We start from the raw sequence: 26,970 nt of genomic DNA on the forward strand, positions 1-26,970 counted from the left end.
ATCCCCGCCTCCCGCACCATCCCCGCTTCCGTTTGCCTCACTACTCTCCCCACCAAAGTTCTCAAAATAATTCCTCACCCAGTCCTGGCGCAGGGGACCCCAAAACCACCGCACGGACAGAAACAAAGCCAATACGTCTATGTTTACTTCCTGTATTCAGAGCTTCCCGGCAGCCACCGCGGGACACATGCGCACTAACTACTCTTTGCGTCCCAAGATCCCGAGACGTTGATATCGCGAGATCTCGAGTTTTTGTTACTCTTTGACTTTCTCCGATCAATCCTCGGTAAAACCCAAATTTCACGTCCCACTACCCAAGCTTAAAACCCTCTAAAGCAACACCGTCCAAGAGAAACATAATGCCAGCCGTAGGTGTCATTTAAAATATTCCAGTAGCCATATTATGACAATAGAAACAGGTAAGATTACTTTTGCAATATTTTATTTAACCCAATATATCCAGGATATTAATTCGCCGTTAGAAAAAAGTAAACGAAGTCTTCAAAATCTGATACGGATATTGCACGTGCTCAGACTTGCCACATGTCAAGTGCTTAAGAGCCACAAGCAGCTAATAGCTATCATGCTGGGTAGGGCTGATCCAGTGACATCCTTTTAATTAAAAAACCACTGACGACACAGTTCTGGTCTGACTGGGCCTAAGTACGATGTCTGAAGCTTAGGATGGCAGCTTCCTTCAAGGTACCCGTTCGCCGTTCCCTCCTGAACCTGCCGTTCATCTCGCCTATGAGGTTGTACCTAAGAATTAGAAACTTGCAGACCATTTTCCGGGGCCCTCCAGCTTCACCTCTCTGACCTATATCCCTCTACCTCCTCCGACCTTGTTCGCTGCCGCCTACCCCCAATTTGGATTTAATTGCAGTTGCAACCAATCCCAGAAATATCATCAAATCACCCAGTCTGGGATTTTCTAATCAAGCATATCAAGGAAGGAGGACTTGAATCTTTGTAAATTTAAGAAAAGAGATTTATTTGGGCCCGTCCGAAGACATTGTGTGAGAGCAAAGTTTGGGGATGTTTATATAAGCAGGAGGACAAAGAAAAATACAGCTGTGCATCAGCTGTTTTAGTTACATATATTCAAGGACTAATAGGTTTACCTCAGGTGGAGAGAATATACAGATAAGGTAGGGTCATCAAGCACCTGGAGTGGTGGGAAGGTTAGTCAAAGCAATTATTTTTACACATTTTTAGGATGTAGAAAGAACGGGCACTGACTGCCTTCTATAATCATTTCTTTTTCATTGGAGCTATTGGAAAATATATGTGGCTAGTCCCAGAGAAGTCTTGGTGAGGAATTTACTGTGTTGCCTTGGCTACTGATCAAGTTCCAGCTGCAGTTTAGACACTTTCCTTTGTCAAGTCCTAGTAAGGTTACCTGTCACATGGGCACTCTTCATCCGTTACCCCCACGGAAAGAATATATCTGCATGATAAGTACCTTCCCCTTCTTCCTCCGGCGACCCCCCCAGAAGATGTCCTGGCCCCCAAATAATTCTTTCTTCTCTTTTGTTAATATCTCCCTTGCCCCATCCTTCTTCCTATATAAACCGTTTGAATGCTCTTGTTTTGTAGTTGTTGGGTGGGGTGCTGCCCGATTCATGAATCATTAAATAAAGCCAATTAAATCTTCACATTTACTCAAGTTGAATTTTCATTTTTAGTCCCATCTACTCTGGTCATTTAAAAAAATTGTCAAAATAACATGCATTCCTTTTAAAATGTAGAAGTGAAAATGGCGAACATTTTTGCCTCAATAAGATAGCCCATTTTAATATCTATTTTTTTCTTATCAAGAATTTGCAGTGCTTAGAGTTTAGGAATGTAAATATTAATTTTGATTCTACGGGGCAATAGGTAAAGGAATATAGTGCAGAGAATAGCCTGAAAGTGAGTAGTCTATGAATCACCCACACTTGGTTTTTATCTCCTTAAAACAATTACTGACATTTGCTTGGAAGTGCTGAGGTGTATTAAGTTCAAACCACCAAACACAAGCCAGAGGGCTCCTCTCCAGAGGAATCGTAGAATGTGCTGGACAAGAGGGGAGAATCTTTTGTAAGGTTTGGGTTCCTCTTCGGAGGATTGATTTGAGAAGAATTTAAGGAAGCAGCTCTGGATGGGTCGCTGTAAATCGGGATTAGGATACAATTGGGGTTGATTAGGATCTGCGTGCCCTTGTGAAGTGAGGGTGGTGTAACAATTGGGTACCCCACTAATTGTTTGGAATAACAAAGTAGGTCTGAAGCATCATTAATAAGAAAACAGTGGTCACTCAAAGAGGAGGTGATTATGACATTTTCAGTTACTGAATGACCTTGGGAGACAGTGCTTCCTGTTGTAAGGGGAAGACTTACCCCTAGGGAGGTATAAACCTTGCAGCCCCAAACCTTAGGAGATAGAGGATCCCCACTTGGTAGTTGTAGGTGTTGTACAGATTTGGTTTCAAAAATGAACAATTTTGTTTGCCGATGATATAATATGGAGCTGAGGTATGTAGAAGGTGATACAAGGAAAAAATAAGGGGAGGAGTGGGGATTACAAGAAAAAGGACAGGGAAGAGGTAATAAAGGTATGCATGGTTATTTTGTTTTCTTCATATTCTTCAGTTAGGATCCTTTGTACTTGATGCATTAAGCAGCATTCAATAATTGTTTACTGAATGAATCAATTTTGGTCCTGAAATGCCAGGGAAGAAGGGCCAATGAGCTGCCATATTTGAGAACCATGTCTACGCCAGTCCCTACTAAATGATAGACTTATTAAGGACGCCTGAATTATGTATTCATTAGGATCATCCTCTTGTTCCGAAACCGAAGATTCCTGTTGCCGTACTAGAAACATCATCCTAGCCTGAAATGTTGGGGAGAGGCCTTCAGTTAGGGACTAATCTATCCATTCTTAATAACAATCATAATAGAATGACTCAAATATTGATGTTTGATCTATCGGTACTTATATTTTTTCTTAGTTTTTCATTCTTCTCTGCTAGTGTACTTTAGACCTATATAGGTTGTTGCCCCCACCTGACTATGTATTTTTTCAACTGTAATGTATCCCTGTTTCCTCAGTGATCTTCCTGAAGTCTACAATGCCTTTACTCCAGGATGCCTCTTCGTTTTCATTTGATCTGGTCTATTAACTCTCTGGACGAATAGTTGATTAGTCGAAGACTTTAGGAAAATAGTTCTGTTGCTGATTACTTTTTGAACCTCACAATCATTTCATTTAAGAACGTTTTAGCCCCTCAAGTGTCATAGGAAAAAACAAAACAAAACTCTGTATCCTGATATCATAATAATCATCACAATTATTTGTAAGTGTAGACCATATTCACGCCTCTTCTACCTGGGTGGGGAGCAAGTAAAAAAAAAAACCCTAAAAGTTAATTTTTAAAGTGTCAGGAGGTTTGATTTTTTTTTTTCCTTCTCTTCCCAAGAAACAAGCTATAATCTAGGTCCTAGATAACATAGCTGTAGGGAAAAAAGCTTTCGGGGCGGAACCCAAGGAGTTTAGGTTCCTCCCATTGGTTCTTCCGGGGAGCCTCCGCCCCACTCCAGTCCCGCCTCCTGGGCGGGTGAGCCAATAGGGGCGCGAGTTGTCGTTCAAACGCCGGGCCGGGCGGAGCGCGACGGCTGGATCCTGAGGCGTGGTAATTCGGTTGTTGACCCTAACGTCGGTGATTCGAGAGGTTGCGAGTGGTTGGGCGGCAGGGAGGGTGGTTCTGGTGAGGAAAAAGGCTTATTGAGGTCCAGGGGCAGGAGGCCGGGGACTGGGAGCCGGTGTCAGGGGGCTGCGTGTGGGGGCCGGGGATGTGGGGCGCGGCGCCGCGGGCCCGGGACTCGGGGTGGAGGGTGGGTCAGGGTCAGGGGGTTTGGAGGAGGTGGGGCGAGGACCAGGTTCCCGGGGCTTGGGCTTTCCGAGTCGTCGGTAGCGCCGAGTCGGGTTGAGCCGCGGCCTTGGCCTGCGTCGCGACCCCCGACCGTTCGGTTCTGACGAGTACCAGGTCTCTGCCGGCTCCAAACCGCCAACTTTTATGGAATTTCGAGTCTGACGCAGCCTTCAAAAGTGAAGAGCTGGATTAAGTGCCGGTTGGCACAAGCTCGGGCTTCTCTCTGCTTAGGAAAGTTCGGTCTGTGCTACACCTTAGATTCTCTGGTCTTCCCCAACCCCCAGGGTCTAATAATGTATTTCACACCCCTAGTTAATCCAGAATGGCTACCGTGATCTTTGTGGATAAGGAAAACGGAGAACCAGGCCCCCGTGTTAGTCCTAAGGACCGGCTGAAGCTGGGGTTCCGGCCTTGTGAGTATACGGGCTGCAGGCAGATACACAGGTATTGTGGATCAATGATGGACGTGCCCTGGAGCCTAGGGAGGCATTTTAGTGTACTTTCCGTAGGCAGTTGGAGGTAAGTTTGCCGAATACGGGCATACCTCCTTTTATCGCACTTCGCAGATGTTGCATGTTTTACAAATTAAGGGCTAGACCGAGCAGCAGAAAGATTGTGACTCGCTTTGTACTTGCTCAGTTGCTTTGGTCTGCAACTGAAGCTGCAGTATCTCCGAGGTAATGCCTGTACTGCAGTTACAACGTGCTCGTTATGAGTCTTTTGCATGTTCAGTCTTTGAACGAGATTGACAATTGCCATTCCATGGTCAGAAATGGGGGTTGAGTTTGCGGTGAGAGTTAGGTGCTAAGTTTATACACAATCAGCTTTCAAGTTGCACGGATGTGTATTGCCCCGATAATCTTATGGTACTTTTTTTTTTTTTAGCAGTCAAAGCTTCAGATGGGAAATCTCAGGTTTCAACAACACATGCTGGCAAAATGTTTGATGCTCCACCGGCCTTACCTAAAGCTCCCAGAAAGGCTTTGGGAACTGTCAATAGAGCCTCAGAAAAGGCAGTAAAGACTAATGGACCTCTCAAGCAGAAACAGACAACCTTTCCTGCTAAAAAGGTAAGTATTGTCTATAAAGACACTAAGTTTAAACACTTCAGCACTGGACTCTTAAAATGACTTGGCATCCTATCTGGCTTTCTTCCCAGTGAGGAGGGCAAATATAGGTTAGCAAACATATTGGTAGAAGAGAATCATACTGTTTTTGTGAACTTCCTCTGTACCTGGAGATCAGAAGCCCCCGAAACAGCTGGTGAATATTTTTGCCTCACCTGCCCTTAATGTCTTAAAGCAGATTGGTTGGTAGTACAGGCTTACCTCAGAGATATTGAGGGTTGGGTTCCAGGCCACAGGCCACCATAAAACAAGTATTGCCATAAAGTGAGTCCTTTTTTTGGAGGGTCTCGCTTTCAGTTTGTTAAAAAAAAAAAAATCTATGAAGCGCAGTAAAGCGAATGTGATAAAATGAAGTATGTCTGTATCTACTTACACGTATAGGAAGTGCTTTGCATATAATAGCTCAGGTGCTGCCATCCTCCACCCCACCTCCCAGAGCAGGCACCAGCCCCGTTAGGTGATAATTTGTTAGCTCGCTGACCATCCCAGACTGAGGAAGGTGACCTGGGCGTGCGGACTAACACTTTATTTGAATGATTGTTTTGTTTAATGTGTATTAAGAAAAGAAACAAATAATGAAAGTAACATTGATGGAAACACATGAAAAAATCATACTTCCAAAAGCCAAAAATGGCATTTAGGATTAGCTTGTATGCTGGCCGACTCAGGCTCCTTCCCTCCTCTGTCAGGCTGAGTGATTAATTACTTCTGCTCTGCTTTCTTGATGGCTCATTCTGACAGTAACTAATACTGAAATTTCAGACTTAACTTTTGAGCCTCGATACTAGAATTGCTTGTTGAATTGTATTCGTATGTAATCACAGAACTAAGGATGAAAAAAATAAATTAAAAAAAAGGAAGTAAGGATCATGGTTCTTAGAAGTCAGCATGAAGTTGAAAAGGTTTAAAATTCAGTGAAGCCTTCATGTCTTTTTTTTAAAAAAAGAATTTAGTGATTTTAGGGAGCGAGGGGAAGAAAGAGAGAGAAACATCGATTTGTTGTTCCACTTATTTATGCATTCATTGGTTGCTTCTTGTATATGCCCTGCCTGGAGCTCAAACTCGCAACTTGGTGTATCAGGACGACACTCTAACCAACTGAGCTACCGGGCCAGGGCAGCCTTCACATGTCTTGAAGAATCCTCTCACTGACTCATATCTTCTTGGCTTGTTTTAGGTGACCGAGAAGACTGTTAAAGGAAAAAGCTCTGCTCCTGCCTCAGATGACACCTATCCAGAAATAGAGAAGTTCTTTCCCTTCAATCCTCTAGGTAGTATCCGTCGGTATTACAGAAAAGCTTTAGCCTTGAATTTCTCTTAGAATCCAATTCAGCTGTAACTTACATGGTTACAAATATAACACATGACCCAAAACTATAACGAGACTGTCTGAATGTGGGCTGCTTTGAACAGATACACTTGTTAGTAGATTGATTTGTAAGGCATCATCCTAGGTCAGAAGGGGAATTGGAGCAGCGATGTGGAAAACATTTTCCCTCCTGGGGGGGGATGTGTTCACTAATCTTGAACAAGTCAGTCTACAGTGGCAGCCCTAGTAAGCCTGTTAGAAAGTGGGCTTTATAGCAAATTAGACAATGCCTGAAAACTTCATATAGCCAGTGAAAACATGATTTTTTTACTCCTTCAACCTGCTACATGTATCTGAAACGTTTTTATGGTAGAACCAGGTTTTCAGCTTTAATTTACTCATATTTGAGGAGAAGCTACTGTATGCCAGAGGCCACCCTGACTTGCCCACGATTTGGAGGCTCTGGATTTGTCCTGTTCTGAACAAATCATCTCACTGTGAGGGTGAGCAAGCAGAAATACAGGGCCTGTTACAGGGAGCCTGGCACAGCAGGGCAGCTTTCAAAAAGTGACACAAAGTGGGGTCTTGAGAGCCGTAAGGAGACAGGTAGGTGAGGAAGAGGATGGGTAAGGCCAGAGCATTGTACACAGAAGTGTGTGCAAAGATCCTGAGGTAGGACCAAGGACTGGTGTGGTTCAAGCAGGGCCTTCTAGCGCTCTCAGCTGGAGTTTTTGCCCTTGTACCCAAAGGGCATTTGGTCATTGTACTAGTACACATCCCGGTTGTCTGCGGCTTTTCTTTTTTCTTTTTTATTTTTAATTTTAATTTTTTATTGTTATTCAATTACAGTTGTGTGGCTTTTCTCCCCATCCCTCCACCCCACCCCAGCCAAACCCCCATCCCTCCCCCACTTCCACCCTCCCCCTTGATTTTGTCCATGTGTCCTTTATAGTAGTTCCTGTAATCCCCTCTCCTCACTGTCCCCTCCCCACTCCCCCCTGTCCATTGTTAGATTGTTCTTAACTTCAATGTCTCTGGTTATATTTTGTTTCCTTTTTTTTTTTTTTCTATTTATTATGTTCCAGTTAAAGGTGAGATCATATGGTATTTGTCCCTCACCGTCTGGCTTATTTCACTTAACGTAATGCTCTCCAGTTCCATCCATGCTGTTGCAAAGGGTATAAGCTCCGGCTTTTCTACACTGCAAACAATTCCGTGGTCGGTACTCTGGAAGTTACAGTGTTGTGTTTATGAGTGTGCCCGGTGAGTAAACTTTAGAAACCTTGTGTGATGACACTGAGAGTCTCGTGCTAATGATTACCATTCAGACATTGAGGAAGTGAGGGAGGTGTAGGCCCGGAAGGAGGGCTCCAGCATGCTGTGTTTCCGGAAAGAGGCATGGCCAACCTGTCCTTTAAAATAGGAGCATAAATTACTGAAGCCACCTCCTGCTTCCCCCATGCTCTCTGGCTGCAACTATTTAAAAACTCTAATCTTTATCAGAAACACAGTGGGTATCTGTTTTAAATTGGGGGGTGTGTGTGCCCACGTGAGAGCATATTTGATAATTGGCCATCTGTAGTTAGTTTAACTTTGATTTGGATCTTTGTCTTCCTTTGATAATGTGACTATTTTTAAGAGATCTTAGTGGATAAAGGGAATTGGCCCTGTTATGTCACAGACTTGTTTCCTCTTGAGTTTTGGTCTGTTTCTGGTTTCCTTCATAATCCAGTGGTTTTAAATTAAGTAGTCACTGTCATTCAGTTCCTTTTTAACTTCTAGGTTTTACCAGGCTTCCAAAGGAGCAGACAAATTCCTAGTATTTAGGCTTCAGAGAACTTTCACATGTATTGGTGTATCTGGACAATGCTTTAACCCATTGAGCAGCCTGTCCAGGGCCCTTTTTATTCTTTTCAGAAAATGATTAATCTCCTTGCAAAGAGGAAAGATTCAATATTTAAATCCTACTTTGTTACTGTCAAGAAAAACCAGTTTTAAATAACACAGACAGTGGTTCTCAAATTTTTGTTTAATCACTCTTTTATACTCTTAAAAATTAAGGAGGACCCCAGTTGTGTGTTTTGTTTATATTTCCTGTGTTAGAAATTAAAATGGAGATATTTAAAATTATTAATTGGTTTAAAAATAGTAAACGTATTGTGTTAATATAAATAATTAAAAAATATATAAAATAACTTTTCCAAAACAAAAAAAGCTTATTGAAACGATTGGCATGGCTTTATATTTTTGAAAATTTGCTTTATTCGGCTTAATCTAAGACCGCTGGATTCTCCTTTGAGCCTGCATTCAGTCTGTCCTATCTGTTTCAGTCAAAGTAGATGAAGAAAATCTGGACTCATGCAGATACCTAGTTCCAGAAGGGGGAAGCTTTTAAAAAAAATTCTTATTGTTATTCAATTACAGTTGTGTGCCTTTTCTCCCCATCCCTCCACCCCACCCCAGCCAAACCCCCCTCCCTCCCCCACATCCATCCTCCCCCTAGATTTTGTCCATGTGTCCTTTATAGTAGTTCCTGTAATCCCCTCTCCTCACTGTCCCCTCCCCACTCCCCCCTGCCCATTGTTAGAATGTTCTTAACTTCAATGTCTCTGGTTATATTTTGTTTGCTTTTTTCTTCTGTTGATTATGTGAAATAAGCCAGATGGTGAGGGACAAATACCATATGATCTCATCTTTAAGGGGGAAGCTTTTAATAGTCTCTTCTGATAAGTATAGTTTTCTTTGATACTATACTGAAAATCAATCAGTGGCTGTTTCTGAACATACAGTGTGCAGTCTGAAACCATATCAATGAACATTTTATACTCTGGCAGTAAAATGACTGGGTCTTTTTTGCACTTCAAATGTATTTTATTCTTTCATTCATCACGCATTGGTCATTGAGGAATATTGGTTTCTTGAAAAAAGTAGATTAACCAAATGTTGAAATGCTTCATTATGCAGTATCAAAAGCAGTTCTTTAATCACCGATCTTAAAGTCTTAAGTACGAGGGAGCTGTCAAACTAATGATTGCAGATAAGTTTTCCAAAGTTCTAGTTTTTTTCTTGAAATTGTGAATTTTATCATTGGCAACAAACACTGTTTTCCCCGAAGGGGTAGATTTCTTTCTTTCCTCTGAGGAAATGTGCAGCCAGCACCCGACTCTGAGTAACCACAATTTGTCTTTCAGTTCTTTCAACTAATGGCGTTTGGGAAAAGGCCTCTAGTTTAGCTTGCAAATCGAGCAGTTGCCCAAACCCTCTTTCTTTGAGCTCACCATCATACTTTAGTATGCAGCAGAGTGCTTTCTGGCATACTTACTTTCTTATCATACAGAATATTACAAAGATACATCCTCAAAAATCGAGAACTAAAAAAAATGAATACTCTTTACTGTACGCAAAACTGGCATTTTTTTACTGCAGGTGAGTGGTAGGGAGGAACAGATGACTGACTTCTAAACAAAGTGTATCGCCCCTTGCCGTGACCCATGCTAAGGCACACTGCTTTACCCACCGTTGCTTTTGTGCCATCGCCGCAAATATCAGCGAAGTGGGAAACGGTATTAATGTTACTAGAGAACTGGTTTTGACCTCGTGGGCCCTCTGACAGGAGCTCAGGCTCCTGGGAGTCTGCTGACCAGACTGAGAACTGCCGCCCTGACAAAATCCTTTCTGTGCGTGGCAGACTTTGAGAGTTTCGACCTGCCCGAAGAGCACCGGATCGCCCAGCTCCCCTTGAATGGAGTGCCTCTCATGATCCTCGAGGAGGAGAGGGAACTCGAAAGGCTGTTACACTTCGGTCCCCCTTCACCTCTGAAGATGCCCACTCCACTGTGGGAGTCTGGTAAGTGCCCAAGGGCCCTTCTGGCAGGGCCGCGAGCGGTTAGCACCAGGACACTGGCATCACCGTGGGGACAGTCATGTGAAAGGTTAGCCTGCCAGTCACTTGTGCCCTTCAAACCCCAGGAGGGGGTTTCAGAACAGTGGAAGCTATTCTCAGTTCGTACTGCTTTTTAGCTCCAAATGCCCCGGTGAAATCAAGTCATTCTGGAATCCGGACAGCCTGAGATACAGCAAAATGAGATGGAACTTAGCATGTAGCTTTGTAGGTTATAAGTTGAGGTATAATAGACTTGCTCAAAATGGGAATTCCAAGTCACATCCAGAGCTTGAACAGGATGAAGGCGTCTGTACAATAGCACAGAATGACAAAACCTCACTGCGGTGTTTGAGGTCTTGGTTCACAGTGGTGCGAGAGGCCCTCACCAGTGTTTTCTGTTTGTTCTGATGAGATGACTTGCACTACTTCATAATTTAAAATTCACAGTTTGCATTAGTGGTATTGTTGGCTCTCACTGCTGTGTAGGTGGGGCAGGCATAGGGATTCACTGGACAGAGGGAATGACAACTGATGATTAAAAATGACAGCTGATGTCTGTGTGGAGATGGGCAATGAATCAAGGGTTCCAGATACTGAGTGAGAAATTCCTGTTTTCTAGATCCGTTGCAGTCTCCCTCAAGCATTCTCTCGACTCTGGATGTCGAATTGCCGCCTGTGTGCTATGACGCAGAGCTTTAGTTTCCTCCTGCTTTGTAGTTTGTGTGTATGTGTAACAGTTTGTATTAATAAAGTAATTCCTTAACAGACTCTTAATATTGCGGTTGATATTTGTAATTTGCTTAAAACAATATAAAAACGAGTATCATTAGAAGGGCTAATAGATAAGAATCTATCATCTGACAATAGAAGTTTGTCTGAATTGAAAAATATTAAACCCTTTGGTTTGTTTTAACAGCTTATGTTAGAAGCTGCCACTCTTCTCCCTGAAACATATCCCCCTCAATGTGTACTTTATTGCTTTTTTGTGGCCATTAACTGGTGACAGTTGTTAGATTTCTTAATTGGAAGAGCCACTTCAAGCTCACTAAGTATCTGTTGCTAGGCATTCTTTATTGCTGGTTCTATTTAGTTTCCAGTGACTTTAATACCCAGTATTCAGTGATCAGAATTTGAAAAGCTCCACATCTCCTGAGAACTCCACTTCCTTGGGATCTTCAGTTAGGTTCTTTGAAGATTGCAGCAGGTAATTCACTCATGGGAAGGTCTCCTCTTTACCTACAGGAAACTCTTTAGTTCCTTGCCCTGTGTTGGGAATTGTGTTGTGTTAAATAAGCATTATCGTGTTTCATGTTTATGACCCTCTTTTTCAGATGAGCATAGTAAAGCTCAGAATTTCATTGGTATTACAAGGACATGATGAGTTAGAAAATAATACGAGTGGAGCCAGTATTTTGATTCCAAACTTGAGACTGGAATCAAAATATGAGAGATTGCAGATGTTGCGGTGGAGACATGATGGAAGGGAAGTGTTCTGGGCAGAGGGGACAGCCAGGGCGCAGCAGAACACAGCGTAGGAAATGGAGACACCCCTTTTTTCTTCAGGTTTGGGCCAAGAGTGTAGCTGGGAACAAACGAGTCTGGAGAATGAAGCAGGGGCCAAGTGGCTGTGTAAACTAAGGGGGTTTGGAGTCTGTCTGAGGAGGTGCCGCGGAAAGGTTTTAAGAAGGGAAGTGATTGTGAATTCTGACGCATCTATAGGTTCGTCCACCACCCCTGCAGCTAGGATGCAGGACAATTGCATCACACCCCCCACATGCCCCCCTCTTTCTATCTCCATGTAGCAGGGGTCTGCAAGCCACACCTGAGTCAAATCTGGCCTGTGGCCCATTTTCTTAGGCCCAGAAGCTAAGAAGGGTTTTTATATTTTTAAAGTGTGAAAAGGACAAAGCAACAAACAAGAATTAAGAAGATGTCATGGAGACCCTATGCAACCCATAAAGCCTAAAATATTTACTATCTGGCCCACTGCGGAAAATGTTTGCTTTTATAAACCTCTGCTTTATAGTCTTTTCCTCGTCCCAGCCCTAACCCTTGGAAACCGCTCGTCTCTGTCACCGTTGTTTCACTTTTGGAGGGTGTCGTGAGGTGGCGGTGCGTGGTATGTAGCCTTTTGAGATGTTGGAAAGCCTTTGAGGCGTGTTCATGTTGTATTTGTCAGTAGTCTTCCCTTTTTGTTGCTGGACATGCCATGCTATGACTTGTTCGTTCATTCACCTGTGGGGGGACATTTGGGTTGTTTCCGGTTTGGGCACTTATGAAGGAAGCTGTTGTGATTATCTGTGCACAGATTTTGGGGTGAATAGAGGTGTTTGTTTCTCTGGGGTAAATGCCTAGGAATGGATTTGCTCATTCATAAGGTAGGCGTATATTTAACTTTATAAAAACTATCATACTTTTTCAGAGTGGCTGTACTAAGTTTGTATTCCACCCAATAATGTCTGAGAGTTCCAGGTGCTTGCATCATTGTTTGCACTTGCTATTGTCTCTTTTTTATTTTAGCCATTCCGATTGGTATGTCATATTTCCTTGTGGTTGATGATGTTGAAGAGTATCTTTCCATGTGCTTATTTGCGGGGTGGGGATAGGAGGAGGTGGGAGTAGGTAGTTTTCTCGCTTGTGTCATGCTCTCCTGAATACTAGAGGGGGACCCTCTGCAAATGCCCGCAGTTCCCTTCTCTCCAGTGCTCTGTCCTGCAAACTAGCTGCCCTGGTCTACCCTGACTCTGCTCTCTCTCAGTGCAGGGGTGGCTTGGGCCCTCCTTTCTTCCCCGCGCTGGCAGTCATAGGGCATAGGGTGTACCTCATTTATTTCCCATCCTTCAGGGATCACTGTCCTTTGTTGCCTGATCTCTATTTTCTTGGAAACCATTGTTTGATAGATTTGTCCTGTTTATTAGTTGTTTTGAGCAGGAGGGTAAATTGTTCCTGGTTACTCCATTTGGATTGGAATTGAAAGTTCTGCCCTGGCTGCTATGGCTCAGTGGATTGAGTGCCGGCCTGCAAACGTAAGGGTCACTGGTTCGATTCCCAGTCAGGGCACATGCCTGGGTTGCAGGCCAGGTCCCCAGTAGGGGGCACACAAGAGGCAACCACACATTAATGTTTCTCTCCCTCCCTTCCCTTCTCTCTAAAAATAAATAAATAAAATCTTTAAAAAAAAAAACTGTCCAGGTGTCACTTTTTTTTACCTGAGATAAAATTTATATAACATAAAATTCACCATTTTAACCTTTTTAAGGTGTACAATTCAGTGGCTTTTAGTACATTCACAGTGTTGTGCAACTATCTGATTTCAGAACATTTCATCTCCCCAGAAGAGAGAACCATGCTTATTAGGCAGCCATACCTCATTTAATTAAATTAATTAGTTAATTTTTAAATATTTTATTTATTTATTTTTAGGGGGTGAGGGAGAAAGAGAGGGAGAGAAATATTGATTGATTGCCTCTGGTATGCACCCTGACCAGGGACTGAACCTGCAACCTCGGCATGTGCCCTGACCTGCGACCTTTAGCTTTGCAGGATCATGCCAACCCACTGAGCCACACAGGTCAGGGCGGCTTATTTGATTTTTAATGAAGCCCTGCTGCCTTCGGGAGCAAGTCCCAAGGCCGTGTGATGGCTCCTAGGGAGGTGACAAGTGAGTCCTCCCCTGGAAAGCCCTTCAGATGGCCTGGCTCACACCTATCCATCCTTGAACTCTTGAGACACTTCTCTCACGGGGAACCTTTCCTGATTCCCCAGGATTGGACTAGATGCCTCCTATTTGCTCAGTTAATTCAGACACTTAAACGTCTCCTAGCATTTCCCATGCTAAGCTGACTTGTACGCTGCTCGAGGAGCTGGCTGAGGTCTGTCCTATTCATTGTGGTAAGCTTGTGCCTGGCATGTGGCAGGTGCTCAGGTATTTGCTGAAATGAGTGAATATGCCATCAGTCCTGGGGGATCCAGGCTCCTAGAGACCCAGTGACTGCGCCGTGCCCACTGTTGGCATCATGCAGCATCAGGGCCAAGGAGCTTTAACAGGTTTCACCGTCACAGGTTTCCGTGGGGGTTGTGTCTGGGTAGAGCACAGGCCCAGCGGCCACTTCCCGCCCCTGCCACACAGCTCTGTCCTCTGTGCATTCTCATGGCCCTGGCCATCTCCCTTCTGAGAAGGTCCAGGTTGTCAGGGGCGGGGGCGGGGGGGGGGTGGGGGGATGTGAACTGGTTTTCTTGCTTCAGTAACTGTTGCCAATGGTGTTTTGTTGACCTCTCTTCCCTGCTAGGTAGTGGGTGATATGTAACAGCATCTCAGCAGATTCCATAGCTTTCCAGTTACTTTTGGTTAAAGTGCAGTTTGGCTTGGAATGTAAGCCTCAGTCCTGTTCATTTTAAAGCTTCAGTCCTGTTCATTTTAAAGCTTCAGTCTCAAACGCACAGCGAGCTGTCCTCCTCCCAGCCCCTGCTCAGGCTCAGGCTGGGACCCAGTGCATGTGGTGATGTTCTCTCCACAACCCCATCCCCTGCAGATGTCGGGCCCCCCACCCTCCTGCGGCCCAGGGCCAGGGAGGCCGCTGGAGGGAGAAGAGATTTTGCTTGAAGGACAGGCCACATGGTGGTCATGGACGTGTCCTGGCTTCATTCTGGGTGTTGGGCTTTGTGCCATGCTGGTGGCCTCTGCTCCCTGCGTGTGTGTGTGTGTGTGTGTGTGTGTGTGTGTGTGTGTGTGAGAGAGAGAGAGAGAGAGAGAGACAGAGAGACAGAGAGACAGAGAGACAGACACACACCACTCGTTTCTCTAGGTCTGTGGACTCTGTCCCTCCTGAAAATGATGCCGTGCCTCCTCCCATGCTTTGTGCAGGTGGGGTCTGCTATTGCTCGGTCCAAGGCCATCTGTGGCCTCTGGCCCTCCATTAATAACCACGGAGGTCCTTGCTGTACACTCTGAGGGCTACAGATATGGGATGGGGTCAAGGTCTTCTGGGCACCCTGCATCAGAGGATCTTCAGGCCCTGCAGTCCTGGGCTGTTCCAGGAGCTGAGAGATCTCTGGGCCAGGAGCAGGCACCGGTGTTTAAGTTCAAGTCCCCACATCCAGTGGCCCCCCTTTCTTCCTGCAGTGCAGTAAGAAGACTGAAACACACACACCGTATCCTCAGGCCCCTGGAATGCTCCTTCAAGAGCCCTCCCACCTCACTTGGCTCCGTTGGTGGCGTGAGGTGACCTACAATTTCTGAGTTCTCTCCTCCCAGGTCCAAATCTTCACATGTGGTTTGTTTAGAGCGACTGTTGCCTACAGAATGGGGGAACCCTCCCTCCCTCCTCAATGTGGCTTTTCCCTGCAGATGCCAGAAGGCAAACCCGTCCTCTGACCTGGTGGATGATGCTCATGGGGCTGGTTTGGGCATCTCGGCAACCCCACAGCCCACTTCAGAACATGTTGCACTTAGTGGCTTTTGGGGACTTGAGCCACGTATGCTCAAGCAAGAGGAGCAATCAGATGGCCGGTCTCCCATCCCTCTCCTCTAGCTAGAGTGAATGCCTGCTGAGGGGTTATCTTTGAGTCTCCAAGTCCAAGGCCTGGCCTGGGGTAGACAAACAATGAGTCTGGAATTGCGTTACAGCAGGTGGTATGGCAGCCTAATGGCTTGCCTGTTTCCCCGTGTGCACAGGCTCCCAGGAGGATTTGTGCCTACACTCCTTCTAAAGAGGCCTCTCCTTCCTGGAAAAGGAGCCCAGAGTGACAAGCTCCTCTTCTTGAAGCACACAGTGGAACAGGCTGCAGGCCCTGCCTTCCTCTGGAGGAGGGAGGGGTTTCCATGGTAATGGCATGTACTGCCCCACCCCTCCATCATGCAGCCCCACTGCAGAGGGGGAGCTGCCTGCCATGGGTATGCTGCTCAGAGCCCATGCCACAGCTGGCACTGGCTTCCTGTACATGTGCACTGACACGCTGGAAGGGACAGCTCGTTGGGGATACCCAGTGGTATAGTCTGGGGCAGGGCACAAGTTGGGAGCATCTTCATCTTCTAGAAAGGTCAACAGCTAGTTGAGCACACTGCTCTGCAATCTCAGATTCAAAATAGCAGCTAGCTAGAGCAGGAAAACAAATCGTCTTTCAGCCGTAGCTTGTAGTTAGAGACAGAGGGGTGAGGGTGGTGTGGGAGACGCTGAAGGAGCTAGTCGGGTGAAGGGAGGTGGGGAAAGCAGGCCTGGAGTCATACCTTGAAAAGGAGATGGAAAGAAGTGGGAACTGAGAAGGCAGCAGACACAGCAGCACACAGTGCTTGGCCCCTCGCAGGTGCTCAGCCACAGGACTGTTGGGTTTCATGGGAGGAACGTATTCCTGAAGACCATGCTCAGTTATTAACATTTGACAAGATTGCAGACTAATCCTAACGTGGGTGCCATATTGGTGTGCTTGGGCTGTCACACAGAAGACCGCACAAACTGGGGACTTAAATAACAAAACTTTATTTTCTGACAGTTTTGGAGGCTAGAAGTACAAGATCCAGAAGTCAGTAGGGCTGGTTGCTTTGAGGCCTCTCTCCTTGGCTTGCTGGTGGCTGTCTTCTCTGTCCTCACATGGTTTTCCTCTGTGCTGTGTCCTAATCTCTTCTTATAAGGACACCAGCACATTTACCCTAGGGACCTCATTTTAAGTTAATTACCTCTTTAATGGCTTTGTCCAAATACAGTTACATTCTGAGTACTGGGGTTAAGACTTCAACATATGAACTTGGGGCAGTGGGGTGGTGGGGAGACACACTACTTAGCCCATGACAAGTTGTCACATGTTAAAGAGGTGAAGTGATGTGCCAATGGCATAGGCATAACTTCCACTTCACTTTTAGACCTGTTGAAACTGAAAGATGATCCCGTTAGCTCTCTGAGCAGCCCCATGGTGGTGAACAGAGCAAGCGCCTTATGAAAGGAGGAAAAAGGGAGCCAAGGAGAAAGTCCCATGATTAAAGCTCAGTTAATGTCAAGACTACTGATGGTATTTGTTTCGTTCATTCTGTGTTGCTTTTACTAAAAACTGCAACAGACAGATTTGGAAGACCTCGACAAGTCCGCCAAATCCGGGAGATGGTGCAAATCATGACCCGAGAGTGCAAATAAATTGAAAGAAGTCAGTAAATTGATTCTAGGGCCCTGGCTGGTGTGGCTCAGGGGACTGAGCACCAGCCTGTGAACTGAACCTTGATTCCAGATTTGATTCCCAGGAAGGTCATATGCCTATGTTGTGGGCCAGGTCCCCAGCTGGGGGTCATGTGACAGGCAACCTATAGATGTATCTCTCATGCATTGATGCTTCTCTCCTTCCCTTCTCTCTAAAAGTAAATAAAGTCTTTAAAAAAATAAATTGATTCCAGGTAGCATTGAAGAATACAGAAAAGTCTTGCCAATCTATTTATCTACTCCGTGATGTCTTTGTTAGGAAAGTCAAAATGCTGAAGAAGCCCAGGTTTGAGTTGGGAAAACTCATGGAGCTTCACTGTGAAGGTAGAAGTTCTGGAAAAGCAAGGGATGAGACAGGTGCTAAAGTTGAATGAGCTGAGGGATAGGAGCTCCCAGTCCAAGAATCTGTAAAATTCAGACATTCAATGGTGACCAAAAATTCTCTTTGTGATACTTAAAAAAAACTTTGAAAGGTGGATCTTGGTAAATTCTGAAAAATTCGTAGGTGCTGCATTAACAGTTTACGTAGGCAGTCCCGCTGCCACAGGCAGTAGTAGCTGCTACCCCGGCCGCTTCTCAGACACGCCAGCAGCCAAAAACCGAGAAGGTCCGACGGCCCGGGACACGTAGGGTTTGGCCTCTGCTCAGCTCCAGCCATCCCCACAGCCGCCGAACAATGAAGGACTGACTGTAGTGATGGGTGCCCTGCAGAGCACACCAGCGAAGCGAGATCCAACGTGGTCATGGGAACTTTAAAGGCTAAAGGTCTAATAATCACACCAGCCACTCTTTTAAAGGAGAAACCAGACCCAAATACTGCGGTTTGTGGGACTATTTTCATGGAACACATCTTGATAAATGAGTGGTCCTCAGAGTCTGGATGGAAGAGACCTTATATCAAGCCTTTTCAAAACCTGTCATTGCATCCTAGCTCATCTGCTTTGCCCTATGCAGTGGACTTATTTGAAGGAATGAAGGTATTTTGAGGATTAGATTTACAGTTCCCCTCTTTGGGCCAAAGCTCAACATGGACAGAATGCACTGATCTGCTCTGAGGGCAACTTTGCCAGGATTTGACAAGGAAGAGCTTATAGAGTGTATTCAACTGCTTGTGAAATTGGATCCCGAATGGGTTCCCTATTCAACATCTGTGAGTCTGCATATTTGTTCTCCACTCATTGGAACTGAGCCTTCTCTTGGGGTCAGGAAGCCTCCCGGAGCCGTGATCTTTGTGATCTCAAGCCCAATGGGATCTTACTTTTCGAGGGGAACCTTGAATCCAGTGTCCCTCTGGGCCAATCTGAAGTTTGTAAGAGCCTGGGCAGCTGGGACTGGGGACTGCAGGGTGGGTGGGAATCACGGCTCATCCCTTTTTGCCCAACGTGAAGCAATGGATAACGGGAGTCAGCTTCCGTGGCTCTGGGGAGAGGATAATCACATAAGGGAAGTTGGACTGTGAATCTTTTTCTTGACTGGATAAAAGAAGGTGGAGAAAAAGAACTGGCAACTCCTCCACTGGATGACAGCATTCTCCCAGGAGTGAGAGGCAGAGCACTCTGGCCTGGCAGGCAGCGGGGTGAATTTAAGGTGTCGGGGAGGCACCTCACCCTGGGTGACTCGACAATAGTCCTGGAGCAGAACCGAGGGAAGGAGGTGTTTGGCCCCGCCATAGCCGGCGTTGTTGGCCCAGTTTCTGATGTACTGCACAAGGGCGAGACTTGACACATTCCGTCTCTGGAGAATGGGCCTGTGCGTGCAAGTCGGATTGTGGGCAAATCGGCTGATAATTCCGCAAGGAAGAGGAGAGCAACTGGATGATCATCGTATCCTGAATGGAAAATACAGGATATTATCTGTGTGCTCTTTGGACAGACTTCCTTCTGAATGACGGTAGATTCTTTGCCTACCTGCTTTTAGTTGCGCATAATGTAGTTTATATTACCCGTGTTAGCAGGGTGATTGTTTCCTCATGCCAGAGAAAATGAATTGCAGTCATCAAACAGTGTTTTGTAAACTCGGTAGTAGCAGCTTATCTTACCTTTCCTTCAAAAGATGATGACATAAGCCACACAGCAGAGAATTTCCCTCAATAATCTTAGTGCCTCCCTTAGTACTCAGATACAAAAATGTTTGTTTATTCTTTAGCATAAGTCATATTCTGCTCCTCAACCCAATGAGGTGTGTGTGTTTGTGAGTGTGTGTGTTTGAAAGCTGATCTGAGTAAATTTCATAGGTAACACTTCCTGTGACACATCTTCATCTTCAGAAAGTGTTGTTTTTTTAAATCAAGCCTTTGAGAAACTGGGTTTCCTCACTTCACGTTGTTTGCAGGCCCCAAGTCTGTCCTAAGGTGAATCTCTTCCTTCCTCCTGACGTCACAGTCCGCTCTGTGCTCTGTGTGTGCATCAGCGAGACCCCAGTGTGTTCCCACCTTTGCCCTTCCACACCGCATTGTAGTTGGCTGCTCGTGTCCCCAGGCACGTAACAGTACTCTGTAAATAATAATTAAATGAGTATTTACCTTCTAAAAAGGTTTATGTAGATGACTTGATCATCCTTTTTATTTTTTAAAAATTAAAAAAAAAATTATTTTTAGAGAGAGGGGAAAGGAGAGAGAATGAGAGGGAGAGAAACATCAACATGTGGTTGCCTCTCATGTGCTCCCTACTGGGGACCTGGCCTGCAACCCTGTGCCCTGACTGTGAATCGAACCAGCGACCCTTTGGTTTGCAGGCCAGCACTCAATCCAGTGAGCCACCCAACTAGGGTCATTCTTTTTATTTTTATTGCTTCAAATTTGCAGGCCACTTCCCTTCATTTATGCAGAAAAACATCTATTGAGGGGTCACTATGTGCCGGGCACTGTTCTAGGTACTGAGAGCAGAGTGCTGAACAAAACAGATAAAAATCTCTGTTCTCATCCCAGCCGGAAGGAACAAATTATCTACAAAATAATAAGTTACATGACGTGCTAGAAAGTGAGAGGTGCCTGAAAAAAATATAGTAGGAGAGGACATATGTCTGTGGGTGAGTGGGTGGGTTGGTGGGTTGAAATTTTAAATAAAGAGGTTACAGAGGGCCTCAGTGGGAAGGTACTTGTGAAGAAAGATAGAAAGGTACTTTTAAAGGAGGTGAAGGAAGAGGCCTGAGGATATCCAGGGATAAGACTGTCCAGGCAGAGGAGAAAGCAAGTACAAAGGCCCTGAGGTAGGAACGGACTTGGCATGTTTAAAGAATTACAGAAAGGTCAGCGAGGTTGGAAGGCAGTGAGTGATAGGGAGATAGTGGAGGGGGATGGGAGACAGCGCCAGAGAGGCAGTCAGGGGCTAAATCAGGTAGGATCTGGAAGGCCATGGAAATGAGTTTGGATCTTTAGTGTGGTCCCTCCATGGGGGGGTGGTGCAACAGATTGTTGGGGCCAGGGTAGTGTTGAGCAGGGAAGATGGTGGGTAGGTGCTTGAAGATCAGGTTAGGGAGAGGTTGAAGTTGGGGTAGTGATAATATCTAGGAGCTGACCACAGGGAGTGAGTGACTGAGGGAGGTGGAGAGGAATCGTCAAGGAATTTTGAGAGCGGGCCTTAACCGTAATAGAGTGAAGGAATGGGGTTAGAGAGAATGGCAGTGAGCTGGGGGCCAAACCTTCAAGGAGGGAGGGAGGAAGGAAATGGCTTGGGTGTTTGCAGCAAGACAGTCAATGGATGGTGCAGTCGGATGACCTGAGATTCCAGCTGGGGTTTTCAGGTAGGCAGAGAGAGCGTGGTCTGGAAGCAGCCCTGAGGTCCCCCACTGGGTGGGGGAGGTGCAGGGACAGGAGGTCAGGGGAGGGTTGGTGACCGGAGCAGGGGTGGCAGCCAGGAAGCCAAGGTTCCCACTGGGAATGCAGTATGATTGTTTTATTGACACATTTATTAATTTTAATGAAACATAAATGGGAGTATCACTTCCTAGTACTAGGTTTCTTAGCCTGGGTGAAATTGGGCGAGCATTTTTCAGTTCTTTTCCCTAGAGGTGGAACAGTAGTTAGGAATGAATCGTTTCTGCCCCCTGGGTCTTTCTAGAGCAGCATCTAGGCTTTAGGCAGAGCCTCTCTGTATTGCTTGTGGGAGTCTGTCTCGGGCTCCTCCAGCCCGGAGAGGCTGCATCCAGGGCCCAGAGGAAGGAGGAGGTGACTTAGAAGACGTGCAGGTGCCAGGAAGAGAATAGGCATGGAGGAGAAGAGGAAGAAACGGCGTCCGAGAAGTCACTAAGACTGTGGGGAATGCACTGCCTTTTCATTCACCCTGCAGACACTGTGTTACAGAGCAGTGCTTCTCCAGGGGGCGTCTGGACGCTCCAGGGGTCCCTCAAGAGCCTTTCAGGGGTGCACGAAGTCAAGACCAGGTCAACAACGGTACTAAGATGTTATTTGCCATTTTCACACCAGTCTCTCACGTGTGTGTCCTGGAGTTTTGCAGAAGCTATGTGAAGTGTGATATCACGACAGATTGAATGCAAATGTGGAGAAGAGAATCCAGCTGCCTTCTTTTAAGCCAGATATGAAAGAAATCTGCAAAGACATAAAACAGTCTTCCTATTAAATGTTATTTTATTTGGGAAAAGAGTTGTTTTTCATGAAAATGTATTAATTATATTAACATTAAAAGGGGTTGTTACTACAATGTTTAAATCAGTAAATTGTTCTAATAGTGTATGTATTGCTAGATATTATCTTTATAAACAAAAGCTCTTTGTGGTCCTTTAAGAGCGTAAAGGAATCCTGAGAGCAAACAGGGTGAGAGCTGCGGTTGAGTGGGTAAGAGGCCAGGATCTGGAGTTCGTGTGCTTGCGAGTAGAGGCAGGCCTTGTGATCTTAAGCAAGTTACTTAACCTCTCTGAGACTTAGTATCTTTATCTGTAAACCAACCTACCTCATACAGTTGGTGTGAGCAACAAAGGAAGTGTGTTAATATCACTTTGCACAGTGCTGGGCACAGAGTGATCATTTTATAAATGTTGATTATTTCATCAAATAATACATATAATAGTATGAGGGTGGAACCCCCCAAAACAGAGTTTATCTTCTGGAGGGCAAGCCCCTTGTAGTACAGGCTTCTCCTGCCAGGTGAGTGTTCTAGGAACCCAGCTGTATCAGTGCACCAGCTGGCATTGTTGTGAGAGGCTGCATTTGGCTTCAGTGAATTGTTTTTGAAGTCTTTCAATGCGTTTGCCCATTTCATGATGGGTGATTTATGAGCGCACCTGCCCACACCACGCTGTGCTGAGTGTTCAGCAGTTTTGGACCAAAACCAGCAGGACCCCCATGCCCCACCCTCCGTATTCACCTGATCTTGTCCCAGCAACTTTTTTTGTTTCCTTGATGAAATAAGTCAGAAGAGGTGAAACAACAACAACTGAAGAACTAAAAGGCATCAAAATCGTGGAGTTCAAAAACTGTTTTGAGCAGTGGAAAAAAATGTCTTGATAGGTGTATTGCATCAAATGGAGAGAAATTTGAAGGTGATTGAAGTTTAAACAAAAGAATAAATACACATTTTTTATAATTAAATTCCACTTTTTGGGGGTCTCCCCCTTGTATATGCGTAACCCCGTGCTAAGTGCTGTGAAGGATGTAAAATGCACAAGTCGCAGCTCTTACTCTGAAGGTGTCCAGGAGGGGAGAGATTTCCAGATTTGTAGTTGGTACCTTTGGGTTCACCTCCCAGCTCTGCCTGACCGTGAGCAAGCCACTTCCCGTGGCGTAAAGTTAGATAATGAAGTCATCCATAGTGGTCCACTGAGGAAACAGTAAGTTCCCACTGTATCTTTCAGGCATCATTGCTGCTGCTTCAGTTTAATACTTGGTTTAGTCTTTCTCCTTGAAAATTATGCTGAATCCTTCTTGGCTTTCCATGTCCAGTATCTGCTCTTCTTCCTGCAATCATGAGATCACACCACTAGAGGGCACTTCCTGCCTTCCTATGCATTCACTTGCTTTCTCTGACTTGGAAATGTTCTTTAGCCAAGATGGTGTCTGCAGGGCACTCTCACTTGGTGAATGTGGTAGGCCTTGTTGGAGACACCCGCCTCTGTGTCAGTCAACACACACTTACAGAGGCTCTCTAAATAAACCTGGGAGGGAGGGGAAGGGTTGGTGGGAGGAAGATTGTGGGTGTCACCGCTGTCACCTGACATTTAGGGAGCGGGTTCTTCATGCCAGGCTTGTGCCAACTGCCTCACGTGCATCCTCTCGGGGAGTCTCAGAGCAGCACTGGGGGGGTAGGCGTGGCACTCGTTTTTAACAGCTGGAGACCCGAGCTCTGGCTGGTTAAGTGACTGGTGCAAAGTCCAGCTCAAAGGTGGTGGAGCAGGTTCAAACCCAGGAGGAGCGTGCTGATTGCAGAGGAGGGAGAGGTGGCCGTGGGCTGGAGGGAGGGTGGGAGGCCTGGCCTGGCAGGAGGCAGGGTTTGGACACAAGGAGACCACCGGGAGAGTTTGGTCCGGCAGGGGAATTACACTTTGGACTAGGAAAAGGTCTCCGAAGGGGACCGTCCTGCCATGGCAGTGCGCCCTTAAAGTGGGGAGCTGGTCTTACTGTTCTCGCCCAGTACTTCTCAACCTCACCAGACCGGCCTTGTAACACTGCCTTTACTATCCTGACGTGAATTTCAAAGGCAGTATATATCTATACATATATGGTGTATGCTTACATACAATACAAAAGAAAATACAACTATCAAGCTTACTTACCTGTGTGGGCCTGCAAGCACAACTTTCCAAAGTGTCCACCAGGGAGCGGTGTATTCTTCCACCCCTGTGAACAGCTCAGGGGCCTACCCCGTGACATTGGGCTGTCTCCCCCTGCCATTGTAATCGCCCCGTGTTAGATTCCTCCTGGGGCAGCATGGTTGGCTCCCTGAGGTCCCCTGAGTGCTAAGGGTGGGAAGTGGGGTATAAAGAGAGGAAGTCACAGAGTGTAGAGCTGACCCTCTAGTCATTGTGATAGATTTCTAGTCACATGCACACACCATGATTAGAGTCATATGCTTCAAAGGTTTACTTTTGTTTATGGAGTCATTTGCTTTAAAGGTGATTATGAAGTAACATGTTTGTTCTATTTTTATTGGAACTATTTTTGAGGTTGCTTTGTGCTATAGCAAGTGGTAAGTATTCATTTAATAATTTTCTTTAAGTTGACTCAGTTTTTCTTTAACCTAAAGACATTGGAGTATATTTAAATGGAGTATGAATGGAAAATCTGTATCATTTGGCATAATTAGAGGGCAAACTAAAAAAAAAAAAAAGAAAACAGTGCTGCTACATTCTTGCTCATACTTAAGATTCCCACCAAACCTTCATTCTCGCTCCATAAAAAAGGAGTTTAACACGTGTTAGAGATATTAAAGATATATTCGTGATGATGAACCGAGAGTGTCCTTAAAGTAATCAGGACCAACAGGGAGGTGTAAGGGAGTAGTCTTATTATTAAAGAGAATCCACGTAATTTTAAAGATTTCACTGTTTGCCCCTAAAATCATCTCTCCTACAGTGGTAGACAGAATGTCTCTCACTCTGGAGACATTGGTTTGCTGGGTGGCTTCCTGGACTTGGAATCAAGGGACCACTTACTAGCTGTGTGTCCTGTCCTGCACCTGTCACTTGCCCTCTCTGGGCCTCGCTGTCCTCCCCTGTGAAATGAGGACATTCTTCTGGAGCCAATAGTCTAAGGCTCTCTGAAGCCCTGGGTCTCCTTCCAGTGAGGGCGTCTTCCTGTCCTGTACTTAGACTTCCTGATGAAAAGGGTTAGAGAAAGCCAAGGATTCTCAGGGAGTCTCAACCAGCACCCTCTCAGCTGAGACGCAGTTTAGCCCGACATGGCAGAGCAGCTAAGAGCTGAGACCCTGGAGTCCAAGAGACCTGGATTTCAGTCTTTTCTCTGCCCCCTCCTAGTTTTGGGACTTGGAGCGAGTGACTGCACCTCTCCGGCCCCAGTTCCCCTCTGTGCACTGGGGATGGTTACAGTGTTTGTGTTCACTGTGAGCACGAAGTGATAACGTGTATGCCAGGGACTCGCCACGCGGCCTGGCCTGTGTGTCAGCAGTTGTCCCTGCTGACTCTGTTGCTTCCTGAGGCATTTAAAAAAAAAAGAAACACATGTCCCAGAGGTAGGCCATTGGGGAACACTGTTTGGGGCCCTGTCCCCAGTATTTTTAACCTGATGGAATGAGCACCCTAGGCGCCCAAGAAGGGGAGGCCTTGTCTGAGGAAGGTGAGTGTGAATGTGCAAGGCAGTCCCACCCACACACGGCCTTGCTGGTAATGTGAGGGCTGAGCCTATTTTGTGTGGGTTTTAAGACTTTTAAAAGTTAAAAACTTTTGTTTTATAGCACTAGCTGAGTGACTTGTGGCTTTCTAGCCCACGGGTTTCCTACGTCTCTGCACAGGGGACAGGGGCCTGCAAGTGTGTGCGTGGGGCAGGAGAGAGTTGGGGGAGCAGCAGAGGGACAGAGTTAACCCATGGTGGCCTGTGATAAGCTTTGCCACCCAGGCAGGTGGGGCTGGGCAAGGAGGCTGGAGTAGCGGGGTCACGGTGCTGCTTTGCTCATGCTGGGAGACACCTGTCTGTGACCGCCACTCCTGGGACCTTCCAGACTGGATAGAGTTGTCTTGATGAAGATGCCATGTTGGCATGACCATATGACTGCCACCTACAGCAGAAAGGGAGTTCTGCTCTTTCATCTGCAGACCTGGATTAGCAAGGCCTCGCTTTGTGGAGAGTTCCTGTATCCAGTAGAGTTTCCACGACAAAACCAGCTAAGCTGACTGAAGCAGACAGGGAACCTATTGAAAGCACTTCAGGTGGCTCATGGAAATGTCAGGAAAGCTGCAGAACAGGCACCTGGTAAAGGGCAGTGATGAGGGCGGCCAGGCCTCAGCCCGGGGCAGCAGTGTGAGAGGCGATGCAGCCCCAGTCCCACCTTCCTGACCTCTCACCTCTTGGGGTTTAGACTCAGCTCTGGACTGAAAGATACCCAGCAACGGGGTATTTCAAGGGTATGCTTCCTACTGCTCCACTGTGGGCCTCAGGTTCCCCTATATAACTGGCATTTTCTCTCCACCTCCATTGCTTGAGGCCAACAGTAAGTCTCTAGTGCTTGCACCCGAGAGTGGGAAGGGAAAGAGAAAATGAATGGGGAGGAAGGAGTTGGGAAAGATGAGTGGAAAAATAGGCGAGACGAAGCTCTTCTTCCCTGAGAGCAACAAATTGCTAGATGACCTTGGGCAAGTGACAGAATATTTCCAAGCATCAGAACCAAGAGCAAAGTAAAACTGGCTCTGGTGTTTTGTGTCCCAGAGTGCAGTAATAGTCGGAAGGGCTCTGGGCATTGTTATCATTGAATGAAAGGATGAGAGAAGTCTGCAGACAAAGTTCTGTGTTTAGTCTACAAGTGTCCTTATCGTTACCTCAGGATATCCACCTTCATGAGCATGTGCCATGAGTTTTTTTTTAGTTTTTTCCTTTTTTTTTTTTTTAAGAGGGAGTGAAAGGAGGAACCCAATGCACATGACATTGATGG

The 26,970-nt window shown here is 45.9% G+C and overlaps 1 protein-coding gene and 1 pseudogene across 14 annotated transcripts; both read left to right on the forward strand.

The window, feature by feature from the left end:
• The first annotated feature begins 276 nt into the window (after positions 1–276).
• On the forward strand, positions 277–11,019 carry PTTG1 (PTTG1 regulator of sister chromatid separation, securin). Of its 14 annotated transcripts, none has more exons than XM_024576996.3 (6): positions 277–419; positions 4,226–4,326; positions 4,799–4,983; positions 6,218–6,311; positions 10,038–10,196; positions 10,852–11,019. In XM_024576996.3, the coding sequence occupies exons 2-6, from the start codon at positions 4,236–4,238 to the stop codon at positions 10,929–10,931; spliced, it is 609 nt and encodes a 202-aa protein (XP_024432764.2). In that variant the 5' UTR covers positions 277–419; positions 4,226–4,235; the 3' UTR covers positions 10,932–11,019. The 14 variants fall into 14 exon arrangements, with proteins under 14 accessions (XP_024432764.2, XP_045041117.2, XP_024432765.2 ...); XM_045185182.2 differs by having other exon boundaries at positions 4,802–4,983; XM_024576997.4 differs by lacking the exon at positions 277–419 and adding an exon at positions 3,619–3,673.
• Positions 11,020–17,685: 6,666 nt separating this feature from the next.
• Positions 17,686–19,248, forward strand: LOC112319491 (branched-chain-amino-acid aminotransferase, cytosolic-like; annotated as a pseudogene).
• The last annotated feature ends 7,722 nt before the right edge of the window (positions 19,249–26,970 follow it).

This window comes from Desmodus rotundus, chromosome 6 (assembly GCF_022682495.2).
Source record: "Desmodus rotundus isolate HL8 chromosome 6, HLdesRot8A.1, whole genome shotgun sequence".
NCBI classification, from domain to species: Eukaryota; Metazoa; Chordata; class Mammalia; order Chiroptera; family Phyllostomidae; genus Desmodus; species Desmodus rotundus.

What these genes read in the sequence shown, in the direction of transcription:
- PTTG1 (XM_024576996.3), top strand. Translation starts at nt 4,236, where the DNA reads ATGGCTACCGTGATCTTTGTGGATAAGGAAAACGGAGAACCAGGCCCC. An exon ending in GAAGCTGGGGTTCCGGCCTT is followed by an intron (nt 4,327 to 4,798) that starts GTGAGTATACGG and finishes TTTTTTTTTTAG; the next exon opens with CAGTCAAAGCTTCAGATGGG. An exon ending in CAACCTTTCCTGCTAAAAAG is followed by an intron (nt 4,984 to 6,217) that starts GTAAGTATTGTC and finishes GGCTTGTTTTAG; the next exon opens with GTGACCGAGAAGACTGTTAA.